This window comes from Rhinoderma darwinii, chromosome 2 (assembly GCF_050947455.1).
Source record: "Rhinoderma darwinii isolate aRhiDar2 chromosome 2, aRhiDar2.hap1, whole genome shotgun sequence".
Taxonomy (NCBI): Eukaryota; Metazoa; Chordata; class Amphibia; order Anura; family Rhinodermatidae; genus Rhinoderma; species Rhinoderma darwinii.
In genome coordinates, this window is record NC_134688.1 from 341443086 (window position 1) to 341466210 (window position 23125).

Here is a 23125-nt window from a genome sequence, read left to right on the forward strand (position 1 = left end):
GTCTGAACTTGTAACCAGAGTATATCAATGGTTTTATTAAAGTGTCAGTCCAGTTAAAGGGTCTACAGCCGAAACTAACATCGTAGGTGGAGAGACACTTCTGCTTGCTTCACGGTACTGCTGCTGTGCCAACCGTACGAAGCCCAGAGAGTATTGTGCCACGGCAACATTATCGCCCAGTGTGCAGGAGCGTCTCTCAACGAGCGATGCTAGTTTGGGCGGAGAGTATAACTGGACTGACACTTTAAAAAGAGAATCATTTGCGAAATACAAAATAACTTTTTGAGACTTTTGGTGTTCGGATATGTAACATATTCTAATGTGTAATAAAACCAAAGTAGACTGAAAATTGAGATTAGAATCAATAAAAAATAAATCATACATTTCTGATAGTCAGGAATGCAATCCAGGGAAATTGTTTAGGGGCACAATGTTATTCTTTACTAACTAATAGTTATACATTTTCTGTCAAAGCGGGAAAAAAAAGAGTGAGGATCTATTCACATTGCGTTAGAGCCATCTGTTTGATTTATATATCGAGAAATAATTCCAATGACCATCATTACAAAAAAAAGTATATATATTTTTTTACAGTTCCCGACCATATAGCAAAGCGCAGCATGTACCAGCCTTGCTGATGGGAAAAGGACACTCTTTTGGCAATCGTTGGGCACATAGATTTCTATGGACGTATTTGGTTAAGGCACCGTTTGCTTTTCCAGGCGTTCACTGCAAATGCACATTGGCTGTATTAATTCTTCATTCAACCTCTGAGTTGTAGAAAACTGTAATACAGCACCCATAAAGATGCATGCGGCCTTACTGTACCTCCAAATGCCTTGCATACAGAGGGTTTTTTCTTTTGGATATCGTATGAATCGTGCTATGTTCAATCAGATGCCGTATTTAACAGCAGTCTCCTAAATTATAAACCACGCAATACGGTACTGCACAGAGATCAAGGTGGCCCACCTTTTAATTTTTAATGATTGTTGTAATATCCATTTTATTAAGAGATTTTGTAGGACAAAAAAAAAAAAGGCTCATTAACAAAGTGTGTTATTTTCCTATTTGGTTTCAAGGTACCATCCTCATGGTCAGCGGCTACTGGAATGGCTGTGTTTGATTTATGCAGATGAGGAATAGACACCTTCATGAATGTATCTAGAACCCGCCAATTTCAGCGGGACCGTCTGACCATCTAATGTGTATGGTGGTGTCCCGGCTCGAATATGTTGGGGGAGAGAAGGGTCGGGCATGTTGAATTCCAACATGACTGATCCTTTTGTTTGCAGGAAGATAAGTCTTAACTCTTTTTCTGTATTGAGAACATATGCACGCTCGGCCGAGCCGAGTGTGCATGTTTACGAGGGATTGAGAGGAATAGTTGTCGGTCGAATAGTTCATTCGGGCAACAGCTATCTGAAATATATTGCCAGCTTCATGTAGACAAATATTATACTTTTTGCTGTGCGTGGATTCTGAGTTCAGTACTAACTAACTAAAACAGACAGTATACTGCAAACTTGTCTCCTGGGAGAACCCCTTCACTAAAGTATTAAGAGATTTCAACATAAAATTGATAACAAAATGTAGGCCAGCACAGGTCCAGCAGACCTTGGTGAAGGACAATAAAAATTTGTTTTGTTTATGTATTTTTGTTTATGTGGAGGTTTGGTAATAGATATATTTTTCTTTCTTTTATCATATTTATATTTATGCTTATAGAATGAGGTAAATGATAATGCAATCAATGTGGATAGTTTAGAATAGATTATCTGTCATAGTGAAACCGGCTACCATTCTGTCTGAGCTCCTTAAAATACATGGTATTTTATTGTATTATTTCTAAAAAATGGGATTGTATCTACATATTAGTAAAACATTTTTTCATCTGGTTGACTTTACAGGATTAATTAAATAAAAATATGCATCAGAGGCTCTGTTAAAATCTACATCGGAGGCTTTGCTGGGAGCCTCCGTCGCATAGTTGGTCCAAAATACTGGAAAAAGCAAAAAACATAACGACTGACACCCAACAGGACCAATTAAGTCAATGGGTTCTATTGGGCACTGTTGGGGTCCGTCATGTGATGGATCCGGGATTTAAGTTTTTCATTGTTCTGCTCCTTTGACAGTGCAAAACAATGGAAAACCCTAAACAAGATGTGAACAAACCCAAAGCCGAATGAATAGAAACTGTAAAGTTATGCAAAATGGAGAAATACATTAGTGTGAATCCAGCCTACATAGTTAGAGTACTAACATATATTTTCAAAAGAGATTTAAATCTATCTATCTATCTATCTATCTATCTATCTATCTATCTATCTATCTATCTATCTATCTATCTATCTCTCTCTCTCTCTCTCTCTCTCTCTCTCTCTCTCTCTCTATCTCTCTCTCTCTATCTATCTATCTATCTATCTATCTATCTATCTATCTATCTATCTATCTATCTATCTATCTATCTATCTATCTATCTATCTATCTATCTATCTATCTATCTATCTATCTATCTATCTATCTATCTATCTATCTATCCTGTCTATCTATATTGCTGATTCAGTTTTTAGCTTTTAATGATTTATGGGAAAGAGTTCAGCTTACACACATTATCAGTTGCTTTCAGATTAATTTGGGGATATGATTATATTTCAATCCTTCTGGTTTCCCTTCATTTATCTCTGCTAGTGTAACAGATATTTTCAGATGGAAGGCGAGCAATAAGATTTTATCAGAAGTAAAGGAAATGACACTACTACTGTAAGGCTGGGTTCACACGTGGCGGAATTTCACTTAAATTCCGCTGCGGACACTCCGCAGCGTTAATCCGCAGCGGAGCCGTTTGTCCATTGACTTACACTTTAATTTAGCAGTGTTCGTTTAGACGAGGCGTAAAATTCCGCTGCGGAGCATAGGCTGCGGAGCGGAATTTGGTGTCCGCAGCATGCTCTGTCTGTTGCGGAGCAGTGGCGGACTCATGGCGGAATTTCTCCATTGACTTCAATGGAGAGTCAAAATTCCGCAATGAAGTCCGCAGATCTTATGTGTGCTGCGGAGCGTATTGGTTTTACTACCATGACATTTCTTCATTCTGGCTGGACCTATGTATTTCTAGGTCTACAGCCAGACTGAGGAAGTCAATGGGGCTCCCGTAATGACGGGAGCGTTGCTAGGAGACGTCTGTAAATAGTCACTGTCCAGGGTGCTGAAAGAGTTAAGCGATCGGCAGTAACTGTTTCTGCACCCGGGACAGTGACTACCGATCCCAATATACAGTTACCTGTAAAAACAATAGAAGTTCATACTTACCGAGAACTCCCTGCGTCTGTCTCCAGTCCGGCCTCCCAGGATGACGCTTCAGTCTAAGTGACGGCTGCAGCCAATCACAGGCCAAGCACAGGCTGCAGCGGTCACATGGACTGGCGCGTCATCCAGGGAGGTCGGGCTGGATGCCGAAAGAGGGACGCGTCACCAAGACAACGGCCGGTAAGTATGAAAATCGTTTACTTTCACTAGGGAAAGTGCTGTCCCTTCTCTCTATCCTGCACTGATAGGGAGAAGGGAAGCACTTTTCCCGCAGTCCGCAGCAGCTAGTCCGCATCAATGTACTGCACATTTTGTGCAGATCCGCAGCAGAATCTGCAACGCAGATTCTGTGCGGCATTGATGCGGACAGTTGCGGAGGAAATCCGCCACGTGTGGTCATGCCCTAATACCACAAACAAGGCTCTATATCTTTCAAAGACAAGATTAAGCAAAGCGAGGGGGTAAACATGCCAACAGTAAAATCAGTGTGATCTAAGAGGGAAAACATAATTTAATAAAATATTCTAAACAAATAGTTTACTTAATTATTCACATTAGATTTACTTATTACTTCAGTATTCTAAAGAAATATTTTTCTTCATGTCAATGATTGATAAATGATATGTCAATTATTTATAACCCCACACGTACAGTAAAACAGTGTGTGATGTATTAGCAGGAAGTGTGATTAGTATAGAGAAATGTTCTCATATGCCTAGGTATATAGATACAGACATATAGAGCGCTGACATTTGTGAGAAACTTTGGGTTTGGAGTTTTTTTATTTCGTTTGATGATAATAATAATAATAACAATTTGGATTAGGCCGCAGAATTGGTTTAACCACAAGACAAGCTAGGTACAGGCCAGTGCTTGATCCGTGGTGAAAGGGGTCTGGCACTGACTTTCTTGCGCTGATTGCTTTTACACGGAAGAGGAGATTAATAATAACATTTGGTGTCCTGTAAGTGCCACTAGTGCGAGCTCACTGTATACAAATTATTATATCTCTCAACAAATTATATGGAAACAGTATAACGTTGTGTGGAGGGATCCGTAAACAGACAGAATTAGATTATTTAGCTCTGTCTCAGAAAATAATCTTGCACCCTTGAGACCTTTGACATAATGGATTATGCAAAGTTCTGGTCTATCAGTATTTCCAGCGTTAGGAAATGTCTGTTTCTTTAAGGTTGTCATGACTTCTAGTCCAGCTTCTGGGCGGCTCTGGGTTGAGTTGCAAAACCAATCCTATGTCTTTGTTTTCATCCTATCAGATTCTAGGGTGGATTATTTAAGTCTGGTCAGTTCTATTCATTGTTGCTTGTGCTTGTGCTTTGTGTATGAAGTTTCTGATCAAGCTTCTGGTTACACCTTGCATCTCATAACTATTTGGATCCTTAGTACTGGACCTCGGCTCTGTCTTTTGATTAACCCTTTTGCTCACTGATTTGGACATTCTGCTCTCGGCTGGTTTTGACCTCTGCAATTCCTGGCAGTTTTCTGTTTACTGATTTGGATTTACACAACTTCCTGGTTGCGAATTCTGTTGCTGTTTACCCTCTGGCTGTCTGGTTTTCCCTTATGGTATTGCCTGCATTGCACCTCCTGTCCAACACCGTATTCTGTTAATGCAACCTGGGTTCTAGGCAGCCAAATCCAACCTGCCTTGCGGTGGGCTCTGGTAAAAACCATACAGTAGCCTTAGACTCTGCTGATTAGAGTAGTGACGGACTTGAGGTAGCAGATTATTTGCATGCTTATTCCTGACAGTTCCCAGCTGCCTTTGGGGAATCGCATATAGAGCAATTCAATAACTTGCTCTCTGGTTCAACTAGTGATTCCATTACAGCCAGTAGTAGTTGCTGTAGCAGATTTTTTTCTCCTTCACCTACTTTTTTATCATTGAATGTGGGGCCCACTCTGAGTTTTGCTATGGTGCTATTATTTTTGTTTAGGTCCTAATTGTCACTGACTAGTCAGGAATTACAATGGTTTTTTTAAAATCTTTGATGCTTTTTAACTATCCCATGTATGATGTCCTTTTTTTTACAAATATTTTTGTTAACTTAGCAAAAGAATTATGAAACTGTTTATGTTTTGTCTTGAAACCACTCTTTGGTAGAATACTAAAAACAATTTGGGGTCTGTTTTTCCTATGTATTTGATTGAAGTGCACTTTGTCCTATCTATGAATCTTTGTGGTCAGTTACAGCCGTAAGCTACACCACCAAACTTGCTATTTTTTTCCTGAGGAGGAAGCTACACTGCGTCGTGCTATAATGTGACCCTGAATGCATAGATTAATATTTTCTCATGATAATTTCTGAAAAAAAAGTTAAAGAGAACCTTTCACCTGCCCATACATGTGCAGCTGAGTTGCAGGGCTGCACAAATCCTGGGGCACTTTACATTTTTTTCTACCCTCCTCCGTTATTTAGATATCGGTGCCGTTATATTTGGCACCTGATATTTAAATAACCCCCTGAAGTGTCAATGGGGCCTGTAATGGCAAGGGGGCGTGTAACATAGCTGTGAGACTGTCCAATCAGCTACGGTCAGTGTCACAGCAAGAGCTGGAGAGAGTAGTGCGTGTGCACGTGCACCCTCTCACTCGTCAGCTCTCGACAGCCAAGTTAGAAGTTGCACCAATCACACTGATACACTGCTTTAATTTAAAACATTTTTTTTCAAAGGAGTACATAGCATTTAAGTGCTGCTACCTTCTTGATCTATTTCTATATGGCATTCAATTATCCTCTTTAGTGTGTATAGAGGGGGTTTCTTTGTTAAAGTGTTTGTAATTTGAAGTATATTGTTTACATACATTTTTATTCTCTTTTAAGTTAGATTTTTATATTCACAGGCAAATCAATACTATAAAATAATATTATTTTTTTTTTTATGTTAAAGGGACACTCTGGCCAAAATGATACTTTCCCATGTGTACCAATATGGTATTCCATGTGTCAGTCTCTTACCTGTTATTTTTCCTTCTGCTTCTATCTCTATATATCAGACTGGGATGGTTGCTTAGCAGCAGTGTGAATCAGGCCCGGTAACACGCTTTCTATACTTGATTCTATGGAGATCTATGTGTCACCCATGACAGGATTCAGCAGTTCCTGTAGCACACTAGATCCTTATGGGGAGACATAAACTTCTATCATCAGCTACCACTGATACTTAGACAGGTTCCTGTCACACAGGTATAATGTAGAAGAATATAGTGCAGCTTCCCTGGCTGTACACGTATTGTTTCTCAGCTTATTTAGGAGAATATAAAGCGAATAAATATCACAGTGTCCCCCAACATGCAGAAATGGTATGGTTTTTAGCTGGTCATTTGATGCTGTGCTGTAGCATCATGGGATGATTGATAGCAAAGCAGAGAGGAGGAGAAAGCTGGGGAAATCTAAGAATCAGGATGGAGTCTTATTTAAAGCACAGATAAGACAGCAGTTCAAAAATTATTGTTATACAGTCAGGTGGGAAATGCAGACATGGAAAGTTGTGTTTCCACTGGAGGTCTTTTTTAAAGGTTTTTATTAAAGACTTTTAAATTAGTACACTGGCTATAATTGCCATTATTCTCCTCACAGTAGGTTATTGATAATCATACAAAAGGCCAAGATCAAAGGATTTACATAATTTTTGAATGGATTGAGTAGTCACAAGCTTTATCATAACTGAGTAAGAGTAACAGAACACCCAAGAGGGAGACAACTAGACAACATGGAAAGTGAAGTAAGGCCTTGTCAGTTATATATCAGGGGTTAAGGGGTCAGGCGAAGTTTGAATGTCCGGGATCTAAATAAAGCTGATCCAGGACTGCTAGGTCTTCAAAAATCCCTCCATAGCGTCGGTGGGTATGGCGTGTATTTTTTCAAAGATCATGATTTTAGTAACCCTGACTTTTACCATGTCCACTGAGAGTAATTTCCATTTTGAGGCAATATTGATTGGTGCTACCATGCATTGTTGGATCACCTTAGAGGTTTGTCTTCTAATAGGAGAACAGGTGGTTTCTTCCAAAATGAAATGGATTAAACTCTAGCAATGAGGAGGGAGATTTGTGACCAGAAGGAAGCCACTTTGATGCATGTCCACCATATACAGATGTGTCCACCCTTAACTTTACAATTTGTTATGATACCAATTCAATACAATCTTGCATCATTTAGTAAAAAACTTTAACACAAATATTTTTTTAACATAAGACTCTATGGGCAGACTCAGGCGGAAGCTCATATTTCATAGTAAAAAAATCGTTTTGTCTCCATTTGTGCTGACAGGGACCTTGCTGGGTCAGGAATTGGGCTAGTATGAATCATGGTCCAACCTGGCACATGGATTTGGCAAATTTTTACAAGGGTCAGTAAGAGGATAGTAGAAGTAAATTCTTGAACATGAGTGGTGGGCTGCAGAGTAAAAAGTGTAGCCCCTTTGGACGCCATGTAGCTCCCTCCAAGCATCTCCAGTAAGAGAGTCTGGAGAGATGAGAGGATATGTTGTCTCTAAGGGTATGTTCACACTGAGTGTTTTCAGGCTTATTTCGGGACATTTACGCCTTGAAAAACGCCTGAAAAAATGGAATCAGAACGCCTCCAAACATCTGCCCATTGATTTCAATGGGAAATACTGCGTTCTATTCCGACGGGCTGTTTTTTTACGCCACGTTTTCAAAAAACGGCACGTAAAAATACGCTTGCGAAAAAGAAGTGCTTGTCACTTCTTGGGACGTTTTTGGAGCCGTTTTTCATTGACTCCATAGAAAAACAGCTCCAAAAACGGCTGTAAAAAAACGCCACAAGAATAGCGAGTGGCTTAAAAAACGTCTGAAAATCAGGAGCTGTTTTCCCTTGAAAACAGCTCTGTATTTTCAGACGTTTTTGATTTTGTGTGTGCATATACAATTAGAATGGGGTAGCCAGTCTGGGCTTGGGATGACCTGTCTAGTGTATGAGAAAAAACTAATTTCATAACAAAACATGCACATCAGATGTGCAGTAAAAACGAGATGTGAACTTAGCCTAAATCTGTGATTTTTTTTTGAGATAATGGAAAACATGCAGTTAGGATTTGTAGGAGTTGATTATCAAAACTTTGTGATCATATAATTATCCTGTGAACATAACAAAACAAACTTGGGGTCAGATTCCACCTTGTTACAAAAGTTATTATTTTTTATATATTTTCTATAACAGAAATGATACATTGGGATTCAAATGTCTATCAATAGATTCCCTGCTCAGACTTTCCACAACAAATTGTTCTGACACCAAAGAGATAAATAGAACGATTAAAATATTTTATTGTAGGATACTGTCCATATCCTATAAATCTACCTAACTTTGCACCTGCTCTAGCAATGGTTTTCAAACTATAGGCCATATCTTCAAAACGATATCTGAATGCTCAATGGAATAGTGCTGTACAATTTGCTGTGGCATTTTCTACACGGTTAATTGTGCAATATAATGGCTAGATGAATAGGGTCATTCACTGGCTGGAGACTGACATACACTTCCCATAAAAATAGTATAAAACGGCACCCAGATAATATCACCGAGTGCTGTGATGATAAATGCCATTTATTGCCTCAATGAAGAGTCATACAGTATTCTAATAAATAGTTATACAGTGCCCTAATTAAAAAAAAGTGTTGTATATTGGCCTTATATGAAGTGTCATTCAGTGTCCCTATGATTAATGCCATACAGTGCCCTGACTAATAGTTACATACAATATCTTAATGACTATTGACATACAGAGCCCTAATAACAAGTGCGTACAGTGACGAGATATGCAGTGCATACTGTACCCAGATAAAAATTGTCATAGATGTACCTGAAGAATAGTGACATACAGTACCCAGATAAATAGTCATACATTGCACCAATAAATTGTGTCATATGCTGCACCATGAATAGTACCATAGAGATCCCCAATCAATAACCCCTGATGAATATCGCCATCCACTGTGTAAATAAAAGTGATATGGTGTCATGCTGAAAACAGCAATTCAGTGCCCTAATAAACAGTGATATACAATGCCCTGATAAAAAAAAAAGTACCATACAGTGACCTGATCAGTAGTGCCATATAATGCTCCTTGGAATAATCCCATACAGCTCCCTGATGGATAGTAGCATAGAGCACCCATATAAATAGTGCCATATTGTGCCTGGGAATATATGGACAAATACTTCCAAGATAAATAGTGCCTTACAGCTCCCAGATAAATAGTATATACAGTGCAAAGATAAATAGATGTACACAGTACCCCAATAAATAGTGCCCCAATACATAATGCACTGTATGGGAATGCATACTGTAGATAAAAAGTGCCACACAGTCCCCTGATAAATTGTGCCATATAGTACCTATTGACTCCCCCCATAACTGAAGCAGTTATGTGTTATGTCTTCTGCTATGACGCTCTTTATGACATACTGCTGTTAAGCATCTTTTAAAGTGAGGCCTGGGTGATCTTACCAAAAGCCTTATTGTTATATGGCTATGACTCCTTCTACCTCTCTAAATGGATCTGAAATCAGCTTGGTTCTGCAATCAGGTTGTAACAATCAGATCTGGAGAACAATGCCTATCACACAGAGTAGCTGTCGCGGCACGGAGTGTGGACCCACTGGGCCGTACCGCGTAGTGGTATAGCAGCTGGCCAAACAGTTACAACGCAATGTCAATAGTTCAGAAGGGGTACCTGAGGCAATGTAGACAGTAGCGATGGATTCATGCCAAGATGAGGCTCCGATAGTAGACAGACACCTGGCGGGGTGTGACACACTAGATGCAGTGGAGGATACAACACGACTCCAACACTTGACGGCACAGAGGCACGGTAGCACGGGATAAAGGGTACAGGCAGCAGGAACGGGTAACACTGGGAACTGGAAAACACTAGCAGACCATTTGCAAGACAAACTTTAGGTAACACAACAACGCTCAGGCAATGATCAAGAGGGCAGAGCACCTTTTATAGTCCAGCAGCATTCTGGGTGATTGTAGATATTCTGCAACTGTGTGCGCTCTGGCCCTTTAAGGCAGTGCACGCGCGGGCGCGCCAGCCCTGCGGCAGACAGTCTCTGAACCAGGAAGTGAGTACCGGTGTCTCTCAGGAGGGAGATGCCGCCGAGCACTCACACGTCCATCATGACCGCGGCCTTCAGAGGGTATGTCAGAACAACGGTCCGCGGCCATAGACATTACAGTAGCATCCCTGTGCATAAAAATTGACACGTCCCTGTCAATCCGTGTCTTTTCTGGGTACTAAGAGCTGTGCAAAAAAAAATCTTAAAAGTGATGGTGAGCTAAGGGAGGTAAGACCTTTGTTACAGCTCAGTAGCGTATATGGCTCAAGGTGCATAGAATGTGAAAGCCAGTGCACCAGAATTAGTAAATATTCCCCAAAATGTTCTACACAGTCAGTTTTCTACAATGATGTGCAAGCATTTGTTAAGCTGTTTAAAGGGATTTTACAGTTTTAGCAAATAAATGTTATTATTTGTATGATAGAAAGTTCTAAAATATTCCAATAAACTTTCTGTATTCATTTCTCATGTTTTTTAAGAAGCTTTGCTGCATTCATTCAGTAGGAACGTTAATTGTGTGCTTCTAGTGGATAAAAATCTTCTAAGGAACCTTTGTGTTCATCACATGACCATGGATAGATTTGTATCCCTCAAGCACGCAATCAACGTTCCTATTGGTAGACTGCAAGCAGAGATCTTCAAAACCATGAAAAATGTATACAGAAAGTATAAATGTATAACTTTTCATTATAGAAAGAATAACATTTATTTGCTAATACTATAATACCGCTTTAACCCCTTAAGGACGCAGCCTGTTTTCGCCTAATGGACCAGGCCATTTTTTTCAAATCTGGCATGTGTCGCTTTATGTGATAATAACTTTGGATTGCTTTTATTTTTTCAAGCGATTCTGAGATTGTTTTCTCGTGACACATTGTAGTTTAAGTTAGTGGTAAAATGTGGTCGATACATTCAGTGTTCATTTTGTAAAAAAGACCAAAATTTAGAGAAAATTTGCAAATATTTGCATTTTTCTAAATTTTAATGTATCTACTTGAAAATCAGATAGTAATACCACACAAAATATTTACTAGTTAACATTTCCCATGTGTCTATTTCATGTTGGCATTGTTTTTTTTAACATTATTTTATTTTTCCAGAAAGTTACAAGGCTTAGAACTTTAGCAGCAATTTCTCACATTTTAAACAAAATTTCAAAAGGCTATTTTTTCAGGGACCAGTTCAGTTCTGAAGTGACTTTGAGGGCCTTATATATTAGAAATCCCCTACAAACCACCCCATTTTAAAAACTGCACCCCTCAAAGTATTCGCAACAGCATTTAGAAAGTATCTTAACTCTTTTGGTGTTTCACAGGAATTAAAGCAAAGTGGACGTGAAATGTACAATTTTTTTTTTTTTGCAGGAAATCTGTTTTAATTAATTTTTTTTTTGTAACACAGAAGATTTTACCAGAGATATGCAACTCCATATTTATTGTCCAAATTCTGCAGTTTTTGGAAATATCCCACAATATATTTTAGGCACCATGTCAGGTTTGAAGAGGTTTTGTGGTGCCAAAACAGTGGACACCTCCCCAAAAACACACCATTCCACAAACTACACCTCTCAAGGAATTTATCAAGGGGTGTAGTGGGAATTTTGACCCCCACAAGTTTTTTGCTGAATTTAGTGGAACTAGGATGGAAAAATTAAAATCTAAATTTTTTCCACTAAAATGTAGAAATCGTCAATATTTACAAGGCATAAAGGTGAAAAACCACTACAATATTTGAAAAGGAATTTCTCACGATTATGGCAATACCCCATATGTAGTAATAAACTGCTGTTTGGACACACGGCAGGGCTCAGAAGGGAAGGAGCACCATTTGGCTTTTGGAGCTCAAGTTTTTCTGGAATGGTTTTCGGGTGCCATGTCATATTTGCAAAGCCCCTGCGGGACCAAAACAGTGAAAACCCCCCAAAAGTGACCCCATTTGGGAAACTACACCCAAGAAGGAATTTATCGAGGGGTATAGTGAGCATTTAGATCCCAGAGGTGTTTTGCTGAATTTAGTGGAATTAGGTCGTGAAAATGAAAATATAATTTTTTTTCTAATAAATAAAGGAGAAAAAAAAGCACCCCAACATTTGTAACGTGAACTTTTCTGAGCATGGCAAAACCCCATATGTGTATAAACATCTGTTTGGACCCACGGCAGGGCTTAGAAGGGAAGGAGCACCATTTGGCTTTTGGAGTTCAAATCTTGCTGGAATGGTTTGCCATGTCACATTTGCAATGCCCCTGCGGGACCAAATCAGTGAAAACCCCCCAAAAGTGACCCCATTTGGGAAACAACACCCCTGAAGGAATTTATCGAGGGGTATAGTGACATTTTGAGCCCATCATTTTTTTTTTGCTGAATTTACTGGAATTATGCCATGAAATTGAAAATAAATTTTTTTCTGATAAAATGTTACATTTTTAATTTTTACAAGGAAAAAAAGAGAAAAAGCACCCCAAATTTTGAAAACCAATTTCTCCTGAATACAGCAATACCCCACATGTGGCACTAAACTGTTGTTTGGACATACAGCAGGGCTTAGAAAAGATGAAACACCATTTGGCTTTTTGAGGTCAAGTTTTGCTGGAATACTTTTCGGATGTCATGTCGCATTTGCAAAGCCCCTGAGGGACCAAAACAGTAGAAACCCCCCAAAAGTGACCTCATTTGGTAAACTGAAGCCCTCAAGGAATTTATCGAGGGGTAGAGTCAGCATTTAGACCCCACAGGTTTTTTGTGGAATTTAGTGGAATTAGGCCGTGAAAATGAAAATCTAAATTTTTCTCCACTAAAATGTTGAAATTTTTAATTTCTACAAGGGTTAAAGGAGAAAAAACACACCAACATTTGTAAAGCAATCTCTCCCGAGTACGGAAATACCCCACATGTGGTCATAAACTGCTGTTTGGATACACAGCAGGGCTCAGAAAGGCAGGAGGGCTAATTGGCATACAGATTTTGCTAGAATGGTTTTGGGTGCCATGTCACATTTGCAAAACCCCTGTCGGACCAAATAAGTGGAAACCCGCCAAAAGTGACCCCATTTGGTAAACTACACCCCAGAAGGAATTTATCAAGGGGTATAGTGAGCATTTTGACCCCACAGGCTTCTTGCTGAATTAAGTGGAATTATGCTGTGAAATTAAAAAAAAATTTTTTTCTGACAAAACGTGAAATGTTCAGTTTTTACAAAGAATAAAGGAGAAAAAGCACCCCAACATATGAAAACCCATTTCTCCCGATTACGGTAATACCTATGGGGTCATAAACTGCTGTTTTGACACACGGCAGGGCTCAGAAAGGCATATGTAAGCTGTGCGGAGAACATCAGGGCATAATAAGAGGGTATGATAATGCGGTAAGTAAATAATATTTCAGAGATATGTGGCCGGTGTCGCACTTATAAATGGTGCCAAATCTTATCTTCTTTTGGAACGCTCTGCACATTTTGTGTTGTCATATTCTGAGAGCCATAACTTTTTATTTTTTATCCACCGGAGCTGTGTGAGGGCTTATTTGTTGCAGGACAATCTGTAGTTTTCATTGGTACTATTTTGGGGTACATGCAATTTTTTGATCACTTTTTATTCCATTTTTTGGTAGGCAAGGTGACCAAAAATCAGCAATTCAGACAATGTTTTTCATTCTTTTTTTTTCCAGTGTTTCCCGTGGGCTATAAATGACAATTTGACTTTAGGGGCCATGCACACAACCGTGTTTTTTTCACGGTCCGTGCATGGCCCAGGAGCCTGCACCGCAGAAAGAATGGGCAAGCCTTATTACGGCCGTGTTCTGCGGTTTGGGCTCATTGAAAATAATGGCCGCAGCCATGTGCACGGGCTGCAATTTGCTGTCACTCCGTGGCCTGCCGACCCAAAAATCACGGCCGTGTACATCGCTACGGTCGTGCGCATGAGGCCTTATTCTGCGGGTTGATACGATTACGGTGATACCAAATGTAGATTGTTTTTTTAAGCTTTGCAGTGTTTGCACAATAAAATCGCTTTTTTTTTTTTAATTTCTTTTTTGTCACCATATTCTGAGAGCCATAACTTTTTTATTTTTCAGTCAAAACTGCTGTGTAAGAGGATGTTTTTGCAGGGCCAGTTTTTTTGGTACTGTTTTGGGGTACATGCGCCTTTTTGATCACTTTTTATTCCATGTTTTGGGAGGGGTGGTGATAAAAAATAGAGATTCTGGCATTGGTTTTATTTGTATTTTTTTGCGGTGTTCACCGCGCGGGAAAAAATAACATTATAGTTTTATAGTTTGGGTCGTTACGGATGCGGCGATACCAAATATGTGTACTTTTTTAAAGTTTTATTTGTTTTCCTATAATAAAAGACTTATTATAGGAAGAAAGAGAGGGTTTGTTTTTATTGACTTGAAACTTTTATTTTGACACTTATATTCAACTTTTTTTGTCCCACTAGGGGACTTGAGGGCCTGCACCTCTGATCTTTACTCTAATGCATTGCACTACCTACGTAATGCAATGCATTAGTGCTGTCAGTCATTCACTGACAGTAAGCCTATTAGATGCCGTCTCTGGACGGGGCCTAATAGGCTATCATATGTTGCAGACCAGGAGGCCATTGTTAGGTCTGCGGTTTCCATAGTAACGATCGGCATCCTCATGATCACATCGTGTCGATGCCAATCGCTACAAACCACTAATATGCCACGAGTGCATTTGATTGCAGCATCTACGGGGTTAATGGCAGGCATCAGAGCTAGCTCTGTTCCCTGCAGTTACAGAATGGTGTCAGCTGTAACATACAGCTGACACCCGCGGATGATGTCGCAGGCTCAGCTCCTGAGCCTACGCCATCTTTCTTTTGTGGCCGGATGCCTTTTAGGCCCTGCCTCTGGGTGGGACCTAGCAGGCTTCCATACTTGGCAGACAGGAGGCCATTGTTAGAATCCCGCAATTGCAACACCATAGATGCAGTGCTCGGTTTGGAGACTAGCCCCGGTCCTGGCCATGCAGGAGGGTGTCAGCTGTAATATGCAGCCAACACCCACTGGCGATGGTTCGGGCTCAGCTTCTGAGCCCGCATCAGCAACACAACGTACCAGTCATTCATTGCTTCTAATTGTACCTGTGTCTTTGCGACACAGGTACAATTATAGTGCAGGAGGAGGTGGCGCTGGCGCCCCCCTCTAAGTTGCGCCCGGGGCACATGCACGCCTGCCCCCCCTAGCTACGCCCCTGTATAATGTATTACATTTACTCTTGTAATGGGGTATATATGCTATCATAAACGTGCACCAGTTGACACAGCCTTAAGCAGGGGCGGATTTGGAGCTTAAAGTGGCCCTGGAAAAAATCTAAATGTGGCCCCATGTTGTGCGTGGGGCCAGCACAAGTAGGCGGAGTCAGCAAACCATTAGCTGTAGCCACATTGGTGATAGATGTAATAATGCAGCCTTATTATTATTGTCAGCATTGGGCTGTGTTCACATCTGCATTGGACGCTCTTAGGCGGCTTTCACACCATAGTACTTCTATTAATATAATGTATGTGCTGATAAAGCTCCCAGGAGATGCACTAAATGGTTTAAAAAATGGATGTCCTCCATAGGCGCCCATGTAAAAAAAAAGCATTTATATGCATTGGAATAGCGCAGCCTTCAAACCTATCTATTCCACGCAGCAAAAAAAGCTTTTTTTATCCTCCTTTGGGTGTATGGGGTCTATGGATCCATTTATCATAGGCGTCAGGAGCTTTCCCATCACATACAGTACACTGATAGAAATACCTTGGTGTGAAAGACGCCTTAGAACCTTCTACTGCAGACCAAAATAGTGCAGCATACGGCGCTATTGTGTCCGGTAAAATGCCAGGCCGCAAGTGGTAGGGGTACTATGAGGAACAGAAAGTGGCAGGGGGGTCTCATGGGTTGCAGAGGACACGGAAGAGGATTTTGAACCTTTACTTGTGGTGGGGGGGATAGATGGTGGCAGAGGCTCTGTGGGAGGAGGGGGAGAAGGGCATATAAGGAGGTAGAGGTTAAGTGAGGGATGGGGGGCGAGTGTTGGTGAAAGCTGGGCCGTATTCAGAGTTGATGCTGCCCTATAACTCCTGATGTTACAGAAACAGCGTAGCTCGCCGACATTTCGGCTCCAGCGCTGGACACAGGAAACGTAAGTGTAATAATTCCTTTCCTTTTTTATGTATTACTAATTATTTTTTTGTGTTTTTTGGTTGTTGGATTACTTCGGATTGGAGGACTACTTTGATGACGGTGTTTTTTTTTTATCCTCAATAAAATCATTAATGAGGGTTGTGGGGGGGGATTTTGACTTCAATAAAATATATTTTTTTTAATGTGTTTTTTTTTAGCTTTATTATTACCGCCTTAGTAATGGCTGCTGGCTAATTGACAGCATCCATTACTAAGGCAGGGCTTAGTGTTAGCTAGTGAAAAGGCTAACAGTACCGCTCCATTATTACCCCGTTACCCACCGCCCCCAGGGGTACCGGGAAGAGCCGGGTACGATACAGTACCAAACCATCTGTAGTGATGGGCGGGCACTGGGGCGGCCACAGGCTGGTGTTATTAGGTGGGAAAGGCCAAAAATAGTGGCCCTTCCCACCCTGGTAATGCTTGGCTGCTGCTGTGTTGTATCTGAAGAGTAATGAAAAATGGGGGGGACCCCACGTCGTTTTGTTTTTTTAAATGACGTGGGGTCCACCTATTTTTCATAACCAGCCAGATACAACATGGCAGCAGCAGGCTTGCATTACCAGGGTGGGAAAGGCCATGGTTTTTGGGCTTTCCCAGACTAATACCAGCCTGCGGCTGCCCCATTACCCGACAATCACTACAGATGGTCGGGTACTGGATCGTACCCGGCTCTTCTCAGTACCCCTGGGGGCGGTGGGTACTGGGGTAATAATGGGGCGGTAGTGTTAGCCTTTTCAACAGCTAACACTAAGCCCCTCCTTAGTAATGGACACTGTCAATCAGACAGTGGCCATTACTAAGCCGTTAGTGATATAGTTAAAATTAACAGAGGCATAAAAAAAATATTTTATTAAAATAAAAAAAACCCACACAACCTTCGTTAACCATTTCATTGAGAATAAAAAAAAACGCCGACATAGAAGTAGTCCTCGAATCTGAAGTAGTCCAACAACCGAACCTGTAAAAGAAAACAAAAAAATAAATAATAAGTTACACATAGAAAAGCAAAATAATTATTATTCTTCCCTTTCCTGGGTCTAGCGCTACAGCGATGAGAAACTCCTGAAGTCACTGCTCAAATATGGATAGTGCCGTAAAGAGCAGTGCTGGAGTCCCCGAGCAGAGCGCTAATAGAGGCGCTGACCCGGAACTATGGTCCAGGGAAAGCTCCTGATGTCACTGTCCATATATAGACAGTGATGTCAGGGGCTTCCCCAGATTCTGAGTCCCTGGGAAATTTCCTGACGTCACTGTCCAATGGCCGGGGCCGAAAGACACCATGAAAAACACCGCAAAAAACACGGCAAAGATAGTGTAAGCAGGGCAAAATCTGAAGGAATTTTGAGGCAGAAAAAAAATCAGAGTGAGCATACCGTTAGTAAGTTTTAAATGAAGTTTGATTTTTACAACAGTGCGTATATCTTGATTATAGGACATCTATTTTTATAGACCACAATGACGGCGTAACATGAATAATTATGTAAGGGTTTGACTCCCTCAGTTATGAGGAACTATATCTTATATACAGTTTCATTCATGTCCTTATCGGTTCTGTACCAGTCTATGCTTGTTTACCTTCTACAGAGCAGATTACATGATTCTGAATGACTAACACCATACTAAACTATATTGGACTGGCCTTTTACTTATCAACGGCTCCACTTAGTACTTACATTCTGTTGAGTAACGTGCTATATTTAAAGAGGTTTTCCCCATAAAGTCACCAATTTTAGATTTATGCTAATTAGTTTATTAATAGTCAACTGGGCGTGTTTTTACCTTTTACCAACTGGCCGTTGTGAAGAGAAGTGTATGACGCTGACCAATCAGTGACCAATCAGCGTAATACACATCTCATTGTTCCAGCCCAGCTTCTTTCACTGCACAATCACGCTGTAACAATGGGCTGGAACAATGAGAAGTGTATGACGCTGATTGGTCACTGATTGGTCAGCATCATACACTTCTCTTTACAACGCCCAGTTGGTAAAAGTTAAAAACACGCCCAGTTGTCTATTAAGAAAGTAATTAGCATAAATCTAAAATTGTTTATAACTTGGTCAAAAATGTTCGTTTTTCAAAAGAAAAACCACTGTTGTTATCTACATTACAGCGCCGATCAGATTGTGTAGGAGATAGGGCACTTCTAATCTGGTGACAGAGCCTCTTTAATTAGTAGAGGCACAATTGCTGATCCTGGGCCTAAGTGCAAAATCTGTGACAGGACCCCAACTTACAATGTGTCATTTATATTACTGATATCTTCCTATGTGGCAGAGGGGTTCGAGTGTGACCACTACCTCTGAATTACTATAGTTATGCCCCTGATTATTGAGGTCCAAGTCATTACCATTAACTTCAATTGATAGGTGACCAGACATGTGCGCCTACCCCTTCCCCCAGGACCAGGATCCACATATTTTAAGATTTAACTTTTATGATCTGTCTGATTGAAATATCAGAAAAGTGAATCTTGGGGAAAAGCTGTATTGTTTTTAGTTTCTGAAGAAGAAAAGGACCTCTCATATCAATAGTACTTGAGGAATAGCCAGTTTTTGGACTGAATCAGTTGAGGAAAGATAGATGTAATAATGCAGCCTTATTATTATTGTAAGCATTGGGCTGTGTTCACATCTGCATTGGATGCTCTTAGGTGCCTTTCACACCACAGTATTTCTATGTATGATATGCCGTTTGAAGCAATAAAAAAATCAATTCAAATTTGGAGCGTTTGTGCAATGAACCCAGTGCTGTAGCCAAACCTTTTCAGTGATATGTTGGTGAAAAGTGAATTTAATCAATTATTGATAACTTCAGGTATAGATAATAAATGTTTTGTTTCTTATATTGATTGAAAGGAGTGTGTAAATGTGGATTATGAAATGTGCAAATGAAACACTTCAGTATTAAGCTTCAGTGGAAGCGTCTAGTAGTTCCAACAGTTCTGCCACAAATTGGTTGACCAAATTACAGAGCCGGGCCACCTAGTGTTGAAGTGAGTGGTGCGTAAAAATCATCTTTCCTCTGTTGCATCACTCACTGCAAAGTTCAAAACTACCTCTTGAAGTGACATCAGAACATGGACTGTGTGTCGGGAGTTTCATGAAATGGGTTTACATAGTCGAGCAACTGCACATAAGCCTAAGATCACCTTGTGCAATGCCAAGCGTCGGCTGCAGTGGTGTAAAGCACACCGCCACTGGACTCTGGAGCAGTGGAAACGTGTTCTGTGAAATGATGAATCACGTTTTACTATCTGGCAGTCTGACGGACTAATCTAGGTTTAGCGGATAGCAGGAGAAACTTACCTACCAGAATGCATTAATAATTATGTTTGGTATGCATTATTCCAATTCATCAAATACATTATTTCATTTTAGAAACCATAATACTTATTTGACTAAATGAAAAGATTTTTCTCTTTTTGTTAAGACAAAGTACAAATGTAATCCATACATCAAAACACAGAGAAGCTCATTTTCTCTGCTCACTATGTCCAGGGTGGCCAGTTCAGAAAGAAGAGCAGGAGTGCTGTGGTTGATCCTAGCACAAGCTTTTAACCTTCTTAACTGTGTAAGTACTGCGGAAATAAGTCACTTGTTTACTTTTGCACAGCAAACATTACTATCTTCAGTAAATGGGCTTGGTTCTAGATATATATATAAATTTGATTTATGCTAGCTTTGTACAGTGTGTCTGAGCTGCGGAGAAGATGAAGCGGCAATTTGTAATTTTACTGTGCGCTGCTATCGTCCAAGGGGTGATACGGTGAGTGGTCTGTTTGCTTTTCAGATTTACTGTGTGAAAAAAGGGAAATTCCAATATATATACATACATATATACATATATATATATATATATATATATATATATATATATATATACATATTATCTTTTGCACCATAAGAATATTATACCATGAACAAATCAAATGAAAGTTATCAATATCAGCACAAACTATCCCTAATATATTGTTATTACAGGAATGTTATTAAATGGAGAACCTGATGATAAATTCTAATGTGTGTCAAAATAGTTATTAAGTTGTGGTAAAGATGTCTTAAAGGGGTTTAGCGATATAGACTTTAATGATACGTCAAACATGTCATAAAAATCAGACTTGTAGGTGTCCAGCCCATAAATCCCCACCAATTTCCGGAACAGGTAGGTCTAGTTCCCTTTGCTAAGTTTAGAGGTGACTCTGGAGGTTTCCATAACTCTTATTTACTACAATGTAAAGTGGCGAGGCATGCACCTTAGCATCAAGAACAGGGTATGAAACCAACTTGTGGGAGGGTCTCAGTTGCTGCTATTTTGTCACTTTTGCTTCTATTCCCACAGTATATTTAAAATAAATGTATTGTTATAATGCCAGTGCTTTAACATAGATATTACCCTCCATTATAGAATACCTCTAAAGAGAGAGAAGTCATTGAGGCAAACCCTCAAGGAAAAAGGACGTCTCTCTAATGTATGGACAAGGGAGGGGATTGAATTACTGGAATCGTGCAATTCCCCAGAGACTGCCAGCGAGCCGCTTCAAAATTATTTTGATGTATGTATTCTAGAGCTCTCTTTTTACGCAGTATTGGATAGAAAAAATGATGAAGATTTTGTTGAGCATGTGCTTTCACTGTATATTGTTGATGCAATATTTAGCTCTATTCAACACTAGTTATATTTAAAATATAAACCTAAAAGGAATTTCATCCATGCACGCAACAATAGGCCTAATGCAAATGTTTTTTTTACTCTATGCAATTTCGGATCTGTAATATGGCACCGATAGAAGTCTTTGGGTGCTACTGTACCTCTGCATGGCTCTGATTTCATTCAGAGGTTTTTTTCTATTGGATTCAATATAAATCCAACAGTAAACTAAATGTGGTATGTTCCATCCGACGTCATATTATGGAGGTATTTGACTCTAGAAGGATATCTTCATGTTACGATGCTGTACAGAACAACATATAGAGGCTCCTGGAGCACTTATGGCTTAGTAGTGTAGAGTTTCAAGGACTCTGTGTGCCTCTTTGCGGCCTCCTATCTTTGTCTGCAGTTGGTAGAGTACAGGGAAGTTCACACGTAGCGTAAATACTGCAGATTTTCCCAACAGATTTCATTGTGGACAATCCGCAGCATAATACAGTAGCAGCAAAATGGATGAGATTTGAACAAATCTCATCCACACACTGGGTAAATGATAAGCTGGAAAAAACGCTCAGAAATTGACCTGCGGTGTGGTTCTTTAGTTGGCAGCATGGCAATTGTATTTGCGTAAACGCTGCTTATTTGTTGCGGGTTTTCCCCATTGGATTCAATGGGGAGGTAAAACCTGCAACAAATAACAAATGTTGCGTTTTTTGCGGCGGGAAAAGCAGTGATTCTGCCACAAAAAAAGGCAACTCAAAAAAAATAAAATCTTATACTTACCGAGAATTCTGTGTTTTTTCATCCAGGCCCGGGATGATGTTTCATCCCATGTGACCGTTGCAGCCAATCACTGCTGCAGCGGTCACATGGGATGAAACGTCATCCCAGATGGCTGGGCTGCAGGAAGGGCAGAGGGACGCGTCGCCATGGCTACATAAGTATAAATCTTTTTTTTTTTTTAGGTGCATTTTTCCACAGCAGACATTCTGGTCGAAAAACTTTGGTGCGGTTTTTCGGCCGGAATTCCCTGCGGCGCACAAGGCGGATACGCTGGGTGCTTTTTCGTAGCGTGTCCGGCCTGAGTAAACATACCCTAATAATAAAGATAACTAAATATTCACAAAACTCAGTTTTTATACTTGCTCAGTTTTGGTGAAAGGGTTCTGTTGTTTTGACGGAATCAATAGCGCAGTCGGCTGCGCTATTGATTCCGCCAAAACAACGGAACCTTTTCACAACAGTGACAAATGGAAACCATTAGTTGAGATCAATGGTGATGGAAACGGAAGCTAAGGTTTCCGTTTTTCCTTTCCGTTGAGGGGTACCCCCGACAGAAAGCTCAGACGGAACCCCTCAACGGAAAGCAACGCTGATGTGATATGGGTTTATAACTACTGTAGCCAAATAGTAACTCTGCACTACTTACTTCTTCCTAGGTGGAATATTTTGGACAGATTTCTATTGGTTCACCTCCTCAGGTGTTTACTGTGATCTTTGATACTGGCTCCTCCAACTTATGGGTCCCATCTGTATACTGCACAAGCCCAGCATGCCGTAAGAATGCATTTTAACCTAACGTTATACATGACTTTAAATTTTAACACATACATAAAAAATACAAAAATAGAATTATCCTATACAACCACCCCACAGAGTACCGTTATACAGTGTCTCAGCAAGATTGTATATTCTTACCTAGAAGCACCGCTTTAGGGGAAAATATACCCACCATATGCCATGAGATAATGCATGCCATGATGTAAAATAGAAAATTTAGAGGCATACGGAGATACAGTATGGGCTTAAAGTAGGCCAAGGGTAGCGTACCGTATTATGGTTCTATACATCATTGG

The 23125-nt window shown here is 40.2% G+C and overlaps 1 protein-coding gene across 1 annotated transcript in view; it reads left to right on the forward strand.

Moving 5' to 3' along the window:
- Positions 1-20331: 20331 nt before the first annotated feature.
- Positions 20332-23125, forward strand: part of CTSE (cathepsin E) — a 73506-nt gene continuing 70712 nt past the window's right edge. Inside the window, exons 1-3 of the mRNA XM_075850679.1 lie at positions 20332-20387; positions 21027-21174; positions 22709-22826. Of these exons, the coding sequence (XP_075706794.1) occupies positions 20332-20387; positions 21027-21174; positions 22709-22826 (322 nt within the window). The remainder of the gene's footprint in view (positions 20388-21026; positions 21175-22708; positions 22827-23125) is intronic.